The following is a 17331-nucleotide window of genomic DNA, read 5'->3' as shown; positions in this document are numbered from 1 at the left end:
CGTTCTAACACTACCTATGTAAAAAATGAAAAACGATGCTACCCAAGAAAGAAAGGCCACAAAAATGAGAATTGACCCCAAAAGACTAACAAAAATCCCATAAGCATCCTCATGGAGTATTCCACCTAGAGATTGATTTGATGAATTCTTTGATGGTGGGTCGAAGTTAATCTAGCTATTATTCTTCACCTTCTTAAGTGTGACACGAGACCTTAACTCTTAAAAATCAATGCTCCACTCTCTTCATCATGATTGCACAGGTATCGACTAGCTCTATTTTATAAGGCTCCCTTTATAAGAAGAAGCCACCTTGTGTACAACACCGATGCCCGATAAATCTTGGTTTCCACATGGGGGATGTGCTATGTATGCAAAAATGGTTAAGAGACTGCTTAAATAGGTTTGGCATCACACTAAATAGGTTACATACAAGTGTGGGCTAATGTTTCCATAGTAGACCGTACTAAGGATAGAGGAAGATCATCTTCGGACACATTGTGCTTAGGATGTGGGGGCTGAAATTAATGTGCATACAACCTTGAAGGTTTAGAAGCTACAACAAGACCTCCCATCTACTGTTTAGTCTCATGCTAACCCAATTGGGTGATATGGTGATCGTATGGTGGTAGTATTTTTATGCTTTAGAAAATTTGATTTTGGAATATCACCGAGCTCACTACTTGTGTAATGCCGATCGATCTGTACTTATTGAGCTTACGACACATGTAATTGCATTTGAAGAAATACTACATGGTGCAAAGACCTCAAAGTGATTTTAATTTACTTGAGGAGTAGGTCGAGAAACTATCCAATTCTTGTGATTTTAATATACTTGAGGAGTAGGTCGAGAAACTATCCAATTCTTGTTATGCTTGGACAAAGATGATCCATTCCCGTGTGGCTTGATTTGGACCTATTGTATGTAGACTCCAATGTTCATAGAAAACTGGTAAATCATTGACAGTAGACCTACATTTGTGTTTTTTCTCTCGTAAATATATTTAGAGCAACAAGTAGAAGAAGATTCCAGTCTTCCATCTCTAAGTGTGTCTTCTCTATTCTTGAGAGTGTGTGTGCGCTTGTAAGAGCTCAGTGTCTCTCTCCTCCCCCACTCTTTTCATGGTATTAGGAGCATGGTTTAGGCTAAGGAGCTGAGTGGCAAGCAAAGGAAACTACGAAGGCACATGAAGCAGTACACAAGTAAGAGCATATCATCTCTTCCTCATCTTGTTTTGGTACGACACCCCATATCATCTCTTCCTCATCTTGTTTTGGTACGACACCCTCTAGGCAGCTGTGGGAGCTATACATCTACAATTTCTCAAATTTACAAAAATTAAGGTATTTTAATTTTAGTTAAAACAATCTGCATATTCTCAAGAAAAACCTTCAAGAAATTTAAGGCACCAAGTTTTGTGGTAGATCACTCGTGTGAAACTGGCGAGGATCAGTTGAACTTTTGCCGCCATCTTCGTCCAACCAGGCCACTATCTGTTTCATGGAGGGCCTCTCAGCAGGTTCCTCTGAGAGGCAGGCATTGATGATGCAGGTGATGTTGTAGAGCTCATCCATGGGAAACTCCCCTTGGAGCTTTCGGTCAACAATGGTCGCCATGGCCTGCAGATCTCTTCTATACTCTCTCGACCATTCTGCTAGGGTCTCGTATCTCTGCATGGCCTTGAGCCCAGTTACCATCTCCAGCACCACAACCCCATAGCTGTACACATCGCTCTTCTCAGAGAGCTTCCCTGTCCAATTGTAGTGAGGGTCGATGTAGCCATAAGAGCCCTTGGGTAGGGTGGAGAGCTCAAGCTCGTTTGATGCTGAGCCTAGCTTGGACAGCCCAAAATCTGCTAACCTCCCTGCATCCTCCTCTGTAAGCAGAATGTTGGCGGTCTTCACATCCCTGTGGATGACTGGTGGCATCGCCTTCTCATGAAGATACTGCAGTGCCCTTGCTATGTCCATGGCAATCTCCATCCTCTTCTCCCATGGTAAGACATTGTTTTTCCCCTCCATTCCGTGCAATCTCTCATATAAGCTGCCGTTGTTAATGAACTCAAATACCAAGATCTGCTCACCTGCACAATACGCCACATCATCGCATCATAAATCCATCATGTAATAGCTTGCCATGTATAGCATCTCATCACATCATACCTAGCATCATGATACCATAGAATCATCAATCATCATGTAATGACATCCCATCTTATAATAGCATCACATGCACACATGCAAATCATGCAGGCATAACGTCGTCTTTCATTGGTCGTACCCTTTTCACAGCAGAATCCGAGCAAATTGACGAGCTTTTCATGGCGAAGTCTCAGCAGCACTGAAAGCTCCTGTCTGAAAAGATGTGGATCTGAGAATCCGAAAATTGCTCTTTTCACAGCTACCAATCGACCATCCTGCAGCTTGGCACGGTACACCACACCAAACCCACCTTCACCCACTTTTGTTTTGAAGTTACTGGTGGCCGCTTTGAGTTGTTTCAAGGAGAATGTATCAACTGGTCCTAGCTCAGGTGATGAGCCGGAATCGGACGCCCTCAAATCATGAAGTGTTTTGGTTCTAATTTTGTGCCTGTGCAAGATTTGAAGGCCAAAGAGTCTGTCCTTAACAAGAAGGATAAAACCGACTACAGATAATGCAGAGGTGACGCAGGTAGCAATGAGCAACTTTCTATATTCTAGCTTCTCATGACCCTCTGGGACTTGGGTAACAACCACATGGTCAATAACAGGGGCACATTTGGATTTGTTCATAGTGTTGATGAAAGTAATGTTGGTTGCATCACTCAATGCTGTGAAGAGCAAAGTCACCAACTTCCACCCTACAGGTTGATTCTTCTTGGTTACATGAATGTGCTGCTCGAGCCGCTTTGCTAAGGAGCTGTTGGTAGAAGGGGACGCCTCCACCGCTATTTTTTTGGTGACCTTGGACTGGTGGGATGTGCACACTCGGCCTCCATACAAGTAAAAAGAGAGGTTATACTTTGTATTGGGAATGGTTCTAATAAACTGTGTGATTTTCACTACTGGCCCTGCATTGGGGGCACCCAAGAGAAGAGTGTTTAAGCCCTCTTGAGCAGGCCACGACCAAGGAGAGGTCTGCACTATCTGTACTATGCCTTCTACCACTGTCCATGAACAGATGTAGGGGCGTTCTTTCCTTACAGTAGCCTTGAGTGTTGTGTAATCGTCTGGGCTTTGAAGGCCACAGCTCTCAAATCCACCATTCGAGATTATATTGTTAAGTCCATCTCCATTGCTAGGGACAGTAATTGCCAAAGAGGACAAACTCTTGTTGTTTGCAGGGATGGGGATGAATGTGAATGTCGAGATGGAGTTATCACTGCTTTGAGAATCGAGGTATAGCCCCAGAACAAGCCATGGGTATTTGGTCTTTTGGAAATTCTGTCCTTGGATGTAGAGGGCTTTCCCATCTGCTGTAACCATTGTACTCTTGATCTTGAAGGCGGTAACATTATGCTGAGCACTCACAGGTTCAAGCAGCCATTCCTGAGTCTGCTCACCTGTACATGGCATGATTCTGAAAGGGAAGGGTATTTCCTTTTTGTATGAAGTCTGGTTCATGTTGTCCAGGCAGTACTGTGCCTCGTGAGGGGCTGGCCACTGGATTTGCAAGGCCTGTGTTGTTGAATTGTAAATCCACAATGCATTCCCCTCCATGTCTGGTTTGAAATGAACATTGTAAAGCCCAACACTTCTATTGATACCAGGAGCTGAATCATCCTTAATGTAGGGTTTACCCAAGGCATTCACACTGACCTGTGAGCAAAGAGGGCTCCCTTTTTGCCAGTCATGTATTTCATAACCAGCAACTATCCAGCACTTTTGATCTGCCACTGAGTTTTGGGCTTGGAATTTGGATGCCTTCAAAGCTAGTACTAAGGTTAGGCATTGAATAATGGCCCAATGTTGTTGTAATGGCACATACATGATCGGCCAATTTAGGCGATTTAGTATTTATGATGCATATAATCACTACCTATTTGAATCAAAATCACATGTTTGCATCAACATAGATGTAGAATGCTCTATGGCATCTGTTATTGTAATCATTGTTTAATTGCATCAATTCACATGTTTACATCATCAATTCACACATGTAAATCACATGAACAGAATGGAAATGCTTGTGAAAACCCACTGTTTGTGATGGTGTAGGAACTTTTCTGTGAAACCAGCAAATGTGCCCAATTGCAGTAATCACAAGCTTGCATTAGCAAAGTTTGCCCATTTGCAGTAATCGCAGGCTTGCCCAAGCAAATGCACTGTTTGTAATGGCAAACTGTGGCTCATTAATCTTGAAAGATATGAGCTGTGGCAGTCAAGGAGGAGGGTGGGCAATAGATCGAAGGATGGAGATCAGAGCAGCTGAAGGGCTTGGGAAAAGATAGGTTTTGTCTATGCATTGGTATTGAGGAAGGCCGGCTATGACAATATGCTACGTGAGTTAGCTATACCAAATGAAGGGGGCGGAGGGGGCTCAGAGACCGTTGGGAAGTCTGTTGGCTTTTCGAGGCTGGGTGATGCTGAGGCGTCTTGGGAGAGACGAAGAAAGAGATGCGCGAGCTGGAGAAGGCGATGGTCACAATGCAAGAGAACAGAAGAAGGTGGGGCTCTCCTCCCCCTTTGTTCGCAAACGTCCGCCACCTAGAATGCCCACGCTAGCTTATATATATATTCTCTCCTTGTCTTTGTTGTTCGACCGCATCGAACAACAAAGCGCTGTTCGATCGCATCGAACAGCGCTTTCCTCTCCATTGCCAAACACACACACACACACATATATACCCACAATATGCTGGGTCTATAACTAGAATATATGAAAAATCAATGCAATGTTTTTGAAGATAGACAGTTCCAAGGATACAGGTTCGATTCTCCCCTTAAGTGAGTGATGGCCTTAGTGTATGTGAGTAGAGTAGTTGTACTTTTAAATTCAAGTTAAGATCAAAAAAGTCGTTCCTTAAAATAAGGGCTACTTAAAAGCCCACTCCTTAAAATAAGGGCCACTTAAAATCTTAGCCTATTTTTCTTAATTCTGGTCGACATACAAATACACTAGAATGCTGTTTTTTAAAGCACTACCCTCCTTTGAATACAAATTTAAAACATTACATCTCTCTCTCTCTCTCTCTCTCTCTCTCATGGTGTGTTGGTTTGAGGGAAAGGGTCGGTGAGTGTGTTTTCTTGGAGGGGAGGGTGTGTGTATGTGGGTGTACTTTGTGTGTGTGTGTGTGTGTGTGTGTGTGTATAATTCCAAGGGCGATGGCAAGGTTGCTGAATGGACGAGAGTGGGAAGTCTTAAGGTATAAAACTTTGATTGGTAAGTTTCATAGTTCATCATTAATTAAAGGCTTTCCATACCTTTAATTAATGCAATACTAGTTTTGCATTTGCGTGCAACACTTCCCCCACCTATGCATAGTTTGCCCCTTGGTACACCCCTTTCATGTAGCTAGAGGAGGAGAGTAGATAGTTTTAGAGGAGATGCTAGAGAGACTGACATTTGGAAGGGGGAAAAACTTGTGCGTAATAGAATAGATAAGAGTTCATTGTCAATAGGACCCTAACATTTGCAAAAAAACTCAATTAATTAATCAGTTGGGATGGATTTTGGGAAATATTAGAAAGTGAATGTTTTTCCAACCTTAATTGGGCCTAGATTTTTGAGACAGTTTCTTTTGCAACCATAACATGTCCTCTCTCTCTCTCTCTCTCTCTCACACACACACACACACACACACACACACATTGTGTGGAGCTTGCAAGCATGGTTATAGTCGATCATAGATTGAGGTTAAATAATCATGATAATGTAGAAGTGCGTGTCATTAATAATTTGTGCATCTGTGATAATATAGAGGTGTGTGAAGTTTCGTAGTAGCTGTCTGTGCATTGGTATGGGACAACAATTTGAATGCTAACGAGAGCATGGAAAACCCTCTGAATGCCAAAGAGAGCATGGAAAAGGCAATGCATACCATGCCACTACTTGCCCCATTCATGTCTTAATTTTGTACTTTTGTGAAGTGCTTGTATCGCTTAGTTTCACTTGCCATGTTCTCTATGTGATCAGCCACCATAGATCATCTTTCTTTCACATTGCAAAGGAGATATTATCTAAGTGTGGCTCGAATAGCTTCAAATATGGGAAATGGTATGGACTAGGCTAGAGCCAAAGTTGTGTGGAAGTGTAAGAAGCTACTTGACCATGTACATACATTGAATGATGGAGGCAAACCTAATTATGGCAAATGAAGGGAGCAAGACTATGAGAATGAAGGACACACTCTTTTGGTTGCAATTGTCATTTCAATGTGAGCAACAATGTAGTAAGTTGGTTTCGTCAAATATGAATCAAGCGAGGAGGTGAGGAGAAAGCCTTTTTTTAAAACAGTCAATGATAGGGATGCACTCATTTCTTAAACCTTTCATGTTTGTATCATGTAGTGTGATACAGTGGGACTCATTTCTAAAATTAACCCATACGGTTCTTTGTTTTTGTAGTACATGTGCACACTACACAAGAGTTTTGAACAATTTACAGCTTCAACTTTGTTGCTTGTATGTAGTTGTTAACCACTTTGGCTAACATCATTTTTCAAGTGTGGTTACGCTTCTTGTGATCTATCATTATGTAACCTCGCAAAGCGCTTATTGAGAAAAGATATATGGGATGACCGAGCTTACGGCTTGTGTAATGCCGGTCGCATAAGAATGAGCTAGATGTACATAGAGCTAGGAAGCCAATTTTGGGCCCCAATTGTAAATGGGTGGCCGGCCATTGTAAAAAGTGAGCTCATGTATATAAATGATTTTATGAAATATGAAAGGGGATTGGAGACCTTCTTGGAGTGGCACCATTACCACGAGGGCAGTCACAAGGCTTGGCCTTAGATCTCAACAAAGGCTCAACGTTGAAGCAACTTTTTGGCTGCTACGAGCGCATCTAGTGGATGCCTGCCTGGTGCCTACAATCATTTGAAGATATTATGGAGACAACTTTCTAGACGAGTTACAAAGTCTTCCATCGGCCCCCCCACATCCCACCTTGCGACGCGACTTCGTCCGCACATACTCGATCTACTACCGCTAGATCTCTTGCCAGCTCCGAGGATGAACCTGAATTAGGGAGGGGGTATGTTAACCACTTTGGTTAACATCATTTTTCAAACATGGTTACACTTCTTGTAATCTATCATTATGTAACCGTGTAAAGTGCTTATTGAGAAAAGATAGATGGGATAACCGAGCTTACAACTTGTGTAATGCCAGTCGTAGGAATGAGGTAGATGTACATAGAGCTAGGAAGCCAATTTTGAGCCCCTAATTGTAAATGGGCGGCCGACCATTATAAAAAGTGAGCTCATGTATATAAATGATTTTATAGAATATGAAAGGGGACAATCCCATTTGTCACAATTGAGTTTTGCTCTCTCTCTCTCTCTCTCTCTCTCTCTCTCTCTCTCTCTCTCTCTCTCTCTTCGTGTTTATGGTTGCATGCTTGTTTTTGTGAATACTTACTTGATTGTGGTGTATGCATGGAGTGGATGGTGTTAGTCTAGCTTCTCTTCTCTTATCCCTTCTCTTGTCTTCCTCTCAAGATTCCTCTTGCATGCACATTGACATTGAGTGGAGGTAAAGCTCTCCATAGCTCCCTTCTTCCTTGTACCTAGCTTGTGGATCTCCATTTGAGTGACACAAGTGGAGGTGGAGTAAGCCCCTAGCGGCCTCACATAGAGGAGTTAACCCTCATTAGGGTTGGCTAAATACAAGTCTCCGAATTGACCCTTACATGGCATCATTCTCTTCTTCTTTTCCTCTCTTGTGCAAGGTAGTATGCTTTGGTTAACAGTGGTTTATATCTTCTTATCTTAATGTAAATAGGAAATAGATTGGACTTATATATCTTTGTTTCCAAATATGTGGTAATAATTGCTCTTTGATTTGCTGCTCTTATGAAATCTAATTACCTTATAGTAGGTGAATTTTGGTTTTATTTAAATGTTTTCATTAATACAATGTGCTTTTGTATTTGAATGGTTTTGTTTAATTATATAGCCTTGGAAGATATTTTATACCTACACAATAGGCATAAATAAATATGCACCATTTTGTGTTTTCAACTTCAAACTAAGCTATGATTAATTAAATAGACCCTCAAAAAGGTGGATATGCACATCTATGCACTCCTAACTTCAAACGAGGCCACGCTTAATTAAATTGATCCTCAAAAAAGATAAAGTAAATAATATTTAAATTAATTGAAGAACATTAGTATAACACCAAAGGCTAGTTTGAGAGTACATGTGATCTCTCTCTCTCTCACACACACACACACACACACACACACACACACACACACACACACACACACACACACACATGCACGCACGCACACACACACACACGCACATGCGCGTGCACACACATATGTTATTCTAGAACATTAATATTTGCCATTCTTTTTAATGGTACACACTTCCTAAGCAAGAAATGAAAGGTTAAAGGGAAAAGAAAAAGCTGAATGCTTTTAAGCAATTTTTTGATTAGAGTTGATGGAAAAAAACTTTTAGTCCAAGTGATGACAAACTTTCACTTGTAAGAGAAATAGACGTGGTTTTTATTCATTTTGAGAAAAGGAAAGGTTTTCATGACTTAAACTTCTCTAAATTGGGATCTTGTCAAAACTTTAACTCTAAATACTACACTCACTTTTAAATTTTAGGACTTGCAAATATATAAACATAATGGTGTAAACATAAATCTCTTTTATCCCTTTCTCAAGGGGGATATTTTTTGGTGAGCTTCCTACAGTGAGCTTTTTTGCTATTTTTTGACCTTTTCCAAAGCTATTTTCTCATTCACGCACTTGGTGAGCTTTTTAGAATTATGGTGAGCCTTTTTGAAGACACAAATGTGGTTACGACAAACAATTTAGGTGTAGTGTTGTAGACCAATAGAAACAAACAAGAAATGGATAGCTCAAATTGGCACAAAGAGGATCACTTTACTTGACTATATTGACAAATAATATATAATTGTGTCCAAAGTGAATTGCTTGCCCTAAGTTTAGAAACATGTTTTCAATCAAAACAGGTAACATTTTACTCCCTCAAACTAGCACACATGGGATCACTTTTCAAAATTATAAGCAAAAACATAAACATAACTATGACTTATGATGCGATAATTTCCACAAGTTTAGTAACATGATTTCACTCAAATTTAGCACCAAAAGAAATTTGGATAAGCTACATTCACAATGGAAACTCTCATGAAAGCACTGAATCTCCTAATGAAGTAAGTCCTAGAATTTGCAATTCCTAATTAGCGCGGCGTCCAAATGCATAAACATGTTTTTCATTTTGGTGTAACCTTAATACTTACAAAAACACATAGTAAATGTGCTTGCAAGCAAGATATGATTTCTTTCCATGCAATCTTGAAAATCAGGGCAATCAGGGCAATAAAGGTTCTGTTCCTGATTGTCACCTCATACTCCCTTCCACTCTTCTCTGATGCAAAAGAAAGTACTTTAAATGTTGATTGTGAGTTTCCATTTTGTCTTTGTTATCACTTCAAACTTCTGTGTAGTCGCATCTTGAATCTTTTGCAAAGCTGCTGTTGATATCCCATGTCTCCACTTTGATATCACTTCAAACTTCTGTGTAGTCGCATCTTGAATCTTTTGCAAAGCTGCATTTGATATCCCATGTCTCCACTTTGCTTTTTTTTTTCCACTTGTGGTTATGCCTTGGCCTTTTCATGCCTCAAAGTTATTGATTATAGCTTACAAATTTTATCTTCTAGCCAATCTTAGGGGCCTCAATATCCCGCTTTCAAAATGACCATTGTGCACAAATCACTCGGAGCTGCTTCTGATAGCCATATCTATCCCAAGGAATGAACACTCATGGTCACCTATTCAGCCCCACCACCCAGTTTGACACATCATAGGTCTAGACAGGTAATTTAAGACCTAGTCTTTTCTCGAGCTGCCTCTTGTCTTAGCACCAATCATACCAGGAGCACACCTACATTCTACCGAGAGGGGTCAAGGTCTTAGATGGCCTTCGGCTTCGGATTCACCACTAGGATGCCCGAAATCATTCTCTCATGTATGTTACCTTAACAAGGTTTGTCACAATAGCATTCAATGAATATAAGTAAAACAAGGAATACAAAACATGCTCAAACATCTGTCCTTCATCCATGCATTTCCTATAGACAGGTAAACCTCTACAAGATGGATCAAATCTCCAATGCGCAACTCCAAGTGAAATCCTCTGTTTGTCTGCATATAAAGGCCTCTAACTAATTGAAAACTTCAAATATCTACTACCCTTGCATCATGCTTTTATTAAGGAATCTCTTGGAATAGGTCTCCAAATGACTCCACTTCTCGAAGCCTTTTATTCTAAATGATTGAGTTGTTTCTCTCTCTAAACATTTATTAAAATTATAAAATTCATTAATATAATATTTCTAACAATCCTCTATCATATATCAAGGTCTTTTATCACAACTAATTCTCCAGTTAAAATCTAAAATTATTTTTTGATAAATTTTGATACTAGTCTAATTAAAATATATATCCAAATAAAGTTTTAAAATTTCCTAAATAATCATGAGGTATTAGGAGACTTCTCCAAATATACCTAGCCAACATATGGCCATTCCCAGGTCAAATAGAATTGATTTTGACAATAAAATGCCAAAAATGTATTATGCTCTCACTATTGAGCTGACTCCTTCTTCTCTTCTCCTGTGGTGGTGCTACAACCCTTCATCATCATTGTCAACTTCCTGTGAGCACCTCCTCCATCGACTCTGGTATTCAAGCTCTCTCCCATCGTCGGCCACAATAACCACCTCGCTGCTTTGGTAACAAAGGCTTGTTTTATAAGCCTTTTATTAAGGCTTTAATTAGCCTTATACTAAAGGTTAAATGAATGCTAAAGGTTAAATGAGGACCTAACTCTTATACCATATTAGAAATTAAGGTGGGAATATAAGTGAGGCATTCATATTAAAAAAAGGATATGATTTCATAATGTCAAATGCTCTTATACATAGGGCTTATATAGCCATGAGAGGTACACTCAATGTGACTGGATACATTTCTGGGATGACATCACTGCTTATGGCATTTGGTGGTGGATTACATCTTTGATCTTAGACTAAAAGATATCCTATGCAAAATTAATAAAAAGGCTAGGGACTACATATTTTTTGTAAAGTTTGTAACCTTGTTTCAACACCGCCTTAATAAGAAACTAAATCAGTAGTATTCTTCAAACAAAACTAAAAAATAATATTTTCTAGCAAAACCTATCTCCAAAAATGTAAATTTAGAATAAGACTAGCTTCATAAAAATAATATTCTTCAATCCAAACCATAAAATAATATTTTCTAGAGTAAGCTCTAGCTCCTTTGCTTTATAGAGTAGGCTAATTACCTCAAAGTGCTCAATTGTGGGGTCGTGCCTGCAGATTGGTGACTTCATGAACCTCTATGATGTCCACCATGTTGCATGAGAGATCCCCTGCAACTTTAGAGCTAGTCCAGGAGCTCGAAGTCTTTTTCATAGGGCACTATACCTTCCTCCATTAGCATGGGTGCGACCGTGGCACCCCTTACGGCTTGGTTTGGACCTTCTTCAAGCTTGAGTTCTTTTTGGCCATGAGTTTGAGGTATCCACAACCTATCGGTACCCCAGGCGTGTAGCACACCAGCACCACGCAACCATGGTCGGCTAATCAGGAAGGAGTATGCTCCTTTGACTTTGAGAAGATAGATGACCACAAAATCTAGAGAGAAGACATCATCTTGAATTTTGGACTGGAACTCCCTCCACTAGCCAGAGAGGTGTCACCTCGCGCTGGTCTGTCATCTAGACGTGGAAATTAGCTAGTCTAGTGATCTGCATATTGGTGGATTTGAGAGTGAACTCTGGCATCAGGTTTGACTCCAGATCCGCCATCCACAATGGCTCTAGATAGAGGGTTTCCATTGATTTGCAATGTGAGGTGAGGGCTTTTGAAATCAATGAGGGAGCTGATTGCATGAGTGATGCCTAGACATTTTGCTGCTTATAGGTCAGCTCTCGAATTCCTGGCTCACCACCCAGAATCTTTGACCCCTCCTCCAATTCCCCTCCTCCAATTGTTGCAGTAGGCAGATCTAATTACACGTAGGCAGTGGGGTTAAATTGGAGCATTTGGCAGAGTGTCATCCCCACCTTGCTCTCCTTGAGTAGGTCGGCCAGGAAAACTGTTGACAGTGCGGGGTGGGGAGTCACAGCAGATTTCCCTCTGTCATTGAACGTGGTTACGCCTCCTGAAGATCTTTGAGAGTTTGTAGAAAGGTGTGATCCACCACACGATGAGAGATTTTTGAGGGGACCTCACCTTGCTCCGTTGAAGGGTCTGGTTCTCCAAGGGCCTTCTTTTGAGCACGGGTGACCACACCTGTGGTGGGGTGCTCCACATGAGATGAGGGTGTAGAGTTGTTTGGGTTTTGGGACACTCCTAAGGTGAAGGATGGGTGAATTGGCACCAAGGGGAAGGTGTCAGCCAACTCAATAGCACTTCCCATAGAGACCAAGTGAGTGGTGGCGCACTTGGAAGGTGAAATTAGTGGAAGCACCTGCTTGCTTTGGGCAATCCTGGGTGTAGTGATCCTTGGCCTCGGCGAAGTGACGATATGGGGGTGTCCCTTTTGGAGGGAAAACTGACCTTGGTAGTGACCATACTCCCCACAACAGTAGCATAAGATGGGACAGTTTGCAGGGAGCATGTGGGCGAGTAGACCGGTTTTTTACAATGGTGACCATGAGGGTGGTAGGGGCAAGAGATGGTGGGGTGGGCATGAGGGGTGGAAGGTAAGGGTTAGTGGGTGAGGTGGCAGGGGTGTATGCAGAAGTGGCTAGCAGGTGTGGTTGTTGGGGGTGAAAGATGTGAAATGATCGATGGGGGACAGTTGGTGGAGGAAACTATTGTTGGTGATGCAATTGGCGTGGAAGCCCTTCAAGTAGTAACAATCCTTGTCATGACTCCTTTCTCACAGAAAGAGTAGTACTTTCTCCATGGGCACTCTTGGGGGGAGTGCCCTGAGGCTTGCCAAATGGCGCATCACACTATCTTCTTTGCTTCTTGTTGGCCCTTGAGTTCTTCTATCTCTTTCTTTAGTTGGGGCCAAGGTGTTGTCTTCACTTTGTGCCTTGTGAAGCTTCAGTGCCTCCAACTCCCATTTGAGGATGGCCATGGGGTCTTCTTATGATGACATGACCCAAGAGGACGAGGAACTATTGTTGTGCTCAAATATCAAGTGCACATTCTCCAACTGAGAGGCCAGCTCTTGGAAATGCAGTAAGGTGGTAGGTGCATGCCTTCTTTCTTTGATCTTTTGTTGGGTGGACATGGGCAAGACTTGTAGCACCCATTGCTTGACCATGAAGTCACCATGCTAGGCTGGATAATCGGGACACCAAGACCCTTATTCATGTCATCAGCTTAGACACGCTCTCCCTGGGCAAGAGTTGAAGGCTTCCTAGGTCTTGGAGAATGCGGTCTTCATAGTTACCCAGCTTGAAGGTGCGAAGGAAGGTATCTCTAGAGTTGGGCCAGTCCACAAAATGGTCACTTTGCAAATTGACCAAACCACTTATCAGCAAATTGAGCCTTCTGGAGTGGATGGAAATAGAGCCAAGTAGGTGTCCTCCCTCTCCAGACCATGGATTTTGCACATAGAGATGAAGCACCACATGTCGTCATCCCCATCTTCCGATCAATGAGATGATGGATTTTAACATGTAGTATTCCCTCTTGTAGTATCACTAGCTCAAAGAGATGATGATCAGTGAGGATATTACAAATCAACCTTTCCTTAGAGCAGTAGTTCTTAGGCTTGGTACCAAGAATTCCATTGGTATAATGGTATTGGTTTGATTGTTAGGTTGAATAGTGTGGTATTAACTTCTACCTTATAGATGGTTCAGTAGGACCCATAGTGCTCCAAGTAATGTTTGTTCCTTGTTACCACCAAAAGTGGCTAAAAAAGTTTGTTAGTGAAGCCTGGTACTTCTATGTACCCAAAATAATAAAGGGGTATATGAGGGACCCAATCTAATTGCATATGATGCTTACTTCTCCACTAGGAATTTGATCCACCAATAATGGGACAATTGAATGGGCACCAAGCCCACGTTCTATTGATCTAAAATCAATTAAAGAAAAAAAAATTATGTTTACTTTCTAGCTTTTTGGTTTATTTTGACAATAAGAAATCTCAAGCTGACAACAAGAAATAGAAGTGTTGTGAACGGTCCCAATCGTTGATTTCTATAGGAGGAAATGGGAAAGGAAATTGGTGCTTCATGACCAGTCATGGTGAGTGGTTTAGAGATATGTAGAAAAAATAGAAAATCTAGGGTATGTGGAAACATGTGATGATACTATGCACTCCATTATGCATGCTAGTAAAGTGCCATTGTTTATGTAGGGATGACAAAATGAAGTACTGGATGGAAGATTTACTTCATGTTCCTAATATTATGAAAAACCTAGTTTATATTGGACAGATGGTTATAGATGGTTAAAAAAGGTTTGCAAGTGAGGTTCAATCCTTAAGGTGCTTTGTTAAAAACCTTAAAAATTAGTGCCGCTCAGTTGTGCAAAGAGTAACAGATATGTACAAGAGGGGCATTGACCAGATTCTCCGTCAGTGCATTCCATGCCACTCATGAGCAAGAGGCTATCCTCCAGGAAACCCATCAGGGGATCAGCGGGGCGGCCACTTTGTAGGGGAGTGACTAGGAGGAAGATACTCCAAGCTGGTCTTTGGTGGCCTCCTACGATACTAGGAGATTCCTATAGATTAGCCAAGCAATGTGATGCGTGCCAGAGGCTTGGTCAGTCGGCTAATAGAGATTGAATGCCTCACAATCCGATCCTTCCTCTGGAGCCATTCCAGAAATGGGGACTCGATTCAAGCCACCAGCCCGCTTTATCGATTATCGGTTGGCGACTATAGTACCAAATGGGTGGAAGCAAGTGCTCTTAAAGACAATCCATCCACCAAGTCCACCACCAAGTTCGTGTATGAGATGATCATCAAAGCAGGTTCGCATGTCCGATTGAGTTGGTCAGTAATCAGGGCAAACATTTTGTGAATGACGTCATTCGTCGATTGGTCATCCACAGCACTTGATCATCCATAATAAGAAGTCCACTGTCTAGTATCCTAATGGTCAAGAAGAGTCCACAAACAAAATCCTACAAAACAGATCCTCAAGAAGGAGGCTGGTGAATGAAAATCGCACATATTGGGATGAAAAGTTGTATTTGGCATTATGGGCATTTCGCAGCCTATAAGGTCTCTACGGGGATGACTCCATTAAAATTGGTATATAGCACTAAAGTAGTGGTGCCAATGGAGTTCCTGGTATCCAGAAAAACTGAGTCCACAGGAATCCCTTCAGCACGACTAGATCATCTCATGTAGTTGGATGAGGATAGACTCATGTAGTTGGATGAGGACAGACTCGTGAGTTTATTCATTACCACAGTGATCCAGAATAGGAAGAAGAAGTGGGTGGACCAGCATTCCAGGTTTTGGTTGTTTGAAGAGGAAGACTAGTCCTCCTGTTCCAATCAATCCCTTTGGATGGGTCCACATTCGGGGAAATTGAAGCTCTAGTGGGGTGGACCATACTGGATAGTAGAAAAGTTCTATGATGGAACCTTCCTACTCGAAACACTCATAGGGGAGCCAGTGAATGGTTATTGATTTGATCGTACAAAGGGCCGATGCCACCGAATCCTTTCATTAATGAGGCGATGCCAGCTATCTATCCACTACCTGGAGTCGATTAAATTAATGAGGACGCGCTTCAAGAAACCATCATGGCATATTCTTCTACAGAATTTTATTTTTTAATACTCATTAATCGTGCTAACTTGAGGGTGATATGGCATTCATGCACAACATAGTGCACAAAAACTATTTTTAGGTTCTTTGTGAATGCCGTTACTTTCTCACTTTCTTCTACCTTATTGCATGCAATTGAATGTTCACCTTGCACCCTGTCGTGACCTTTTTAATTATGCCTTATGCTCCACGGCCATCATAGCTGCTCTTGCAACCACACTACCTGCTGCATCTTATTCTGGTCGCACAGAACTCCACACTCTCCATCAACACATCATAGGTGCAGGTACCATGGTGACATTCAACCGCTTCACCAATGCAAAAAAAAGATGATGAAGGTGTGCAGGAAGGCTAGGGAAGACCTAGCTTGTAGACTTCATGAACATGCCATGGCATACGATCTCGATGCACCTAGTCGCCATCGCCAAAGAAATCATAATGTTGTGTTTCTCGCTACTTTCACTCTCAGCAGAGCGGAATGGCAAGATAGCAATCTGGGGTAACGGACCAATCAGGCAATGCCATGGGAGACATGTAGCCACTCGCCAGAGCTTCTGGATTCAAACACCAACTCTAGTGTGGTCACACAGAACACCGCTCAGCTTGTAACTTCTCACACTCACGCTTTGCTCTCACACCACAACATAATTCTCTCTCTCTCTCTCTCTCTCTCTCTCTCTCTCTCTCTCTCTCTCTCTCTCTCTCTCTCAAGTACATAACATGTTTCTTAGGATAGAGTTACAACATTCCTATTCAACACATTGCAGCAATTACACAGAGATGAAGGGAGAAGCAACATTATTCTTGTATTACTTCCAGAACCAATACAAACTCACACCTGGGGTGGTTAACATAAGACTAAAAGCATCCTCTTCTACAATCTTCAATTGGTGCCTTCTCCTGCATCAGCGTACTACCCACTTCTTTTCCTCATTACAATCTGGGGTGGTCACCATTGGTGCAGTTGACACCATTCTCTTCAGCCATTGGAATGCTTTTTGACACTCTAGGTTTCACTCATACTTGGCATCTTTCTTTATAAGTGCATACAGTGGATTGGCCACATGTGCTAAATACTTCAAAAATCTAGCATGCCACTTAACCTTACCAAGGAGTCTCTCTAGTTGCTTGATGTTCTCTGGAGCAGTCATTCAGGATATGGCCTTTGCTTTAAGTAGGATCTATGGCCAATCCTTGGGCTGACACTATGTGTCCCAATAGAGTTTCTGATTTTACCTACAAATGCACACTTGGCTGGTTTTAGCTTGAGCCTTGTATCTCTGCAAACATAGCCTCAAATGATAGATGTGCTTTATTCCTAGATACTCTGAAATCATCCTCAAAGGCTTTCATGAAGTC

General features: G+C 41.7%; 1 protein-coding gene across 1 annotated transcript; it reads right to left on the bottom strand.

The window, feature by feature from the left end:
- Positions 1 to 1297: 1297 nt before the first annotated feature.
- Positions 1298 to 3968, bottom strand: LOC147623956 (uncharacterized). The gene is made up of 2 exons (XM_086820605.1): positions 2279 to 3968; positions 1298 to 2081 (listed from the first exon to the last, which is right to left on the bottom strand). The coding sequence occupies exons 1-2, from the start codon at positions 3966 to 3968 to the stop codon at positions 1399 to 1401; spliced, it is 2373 nt and encodes a 790-aa protein (XP_086676731.1). The 3' UTR covers positions 1298 to 1398.
- Between the last annotated feature and the right edge of the window lie 13363 nt (positions 3969 to 17331).

This window comes from Cibotium barometz, chromosome 26 (assembly GCF_041138505.1).
Source record: "Cibotium barometz isolate CiBa-2024 chromosome 26, ASM4113850v1, whole genome shotgun sequence".
Classification (NCBI taxonomy): Eukaryota; Viridiplantae; Streptophyta; class Polypodiopsida; order Cyatheales; family Cibotiaceae; genus Cibotium; species Cibotium barometz.
Note: the sequence above shows the minus strand (reverse complement) of the source record. Positions and strands in the feature narration are given on the sequence as shown.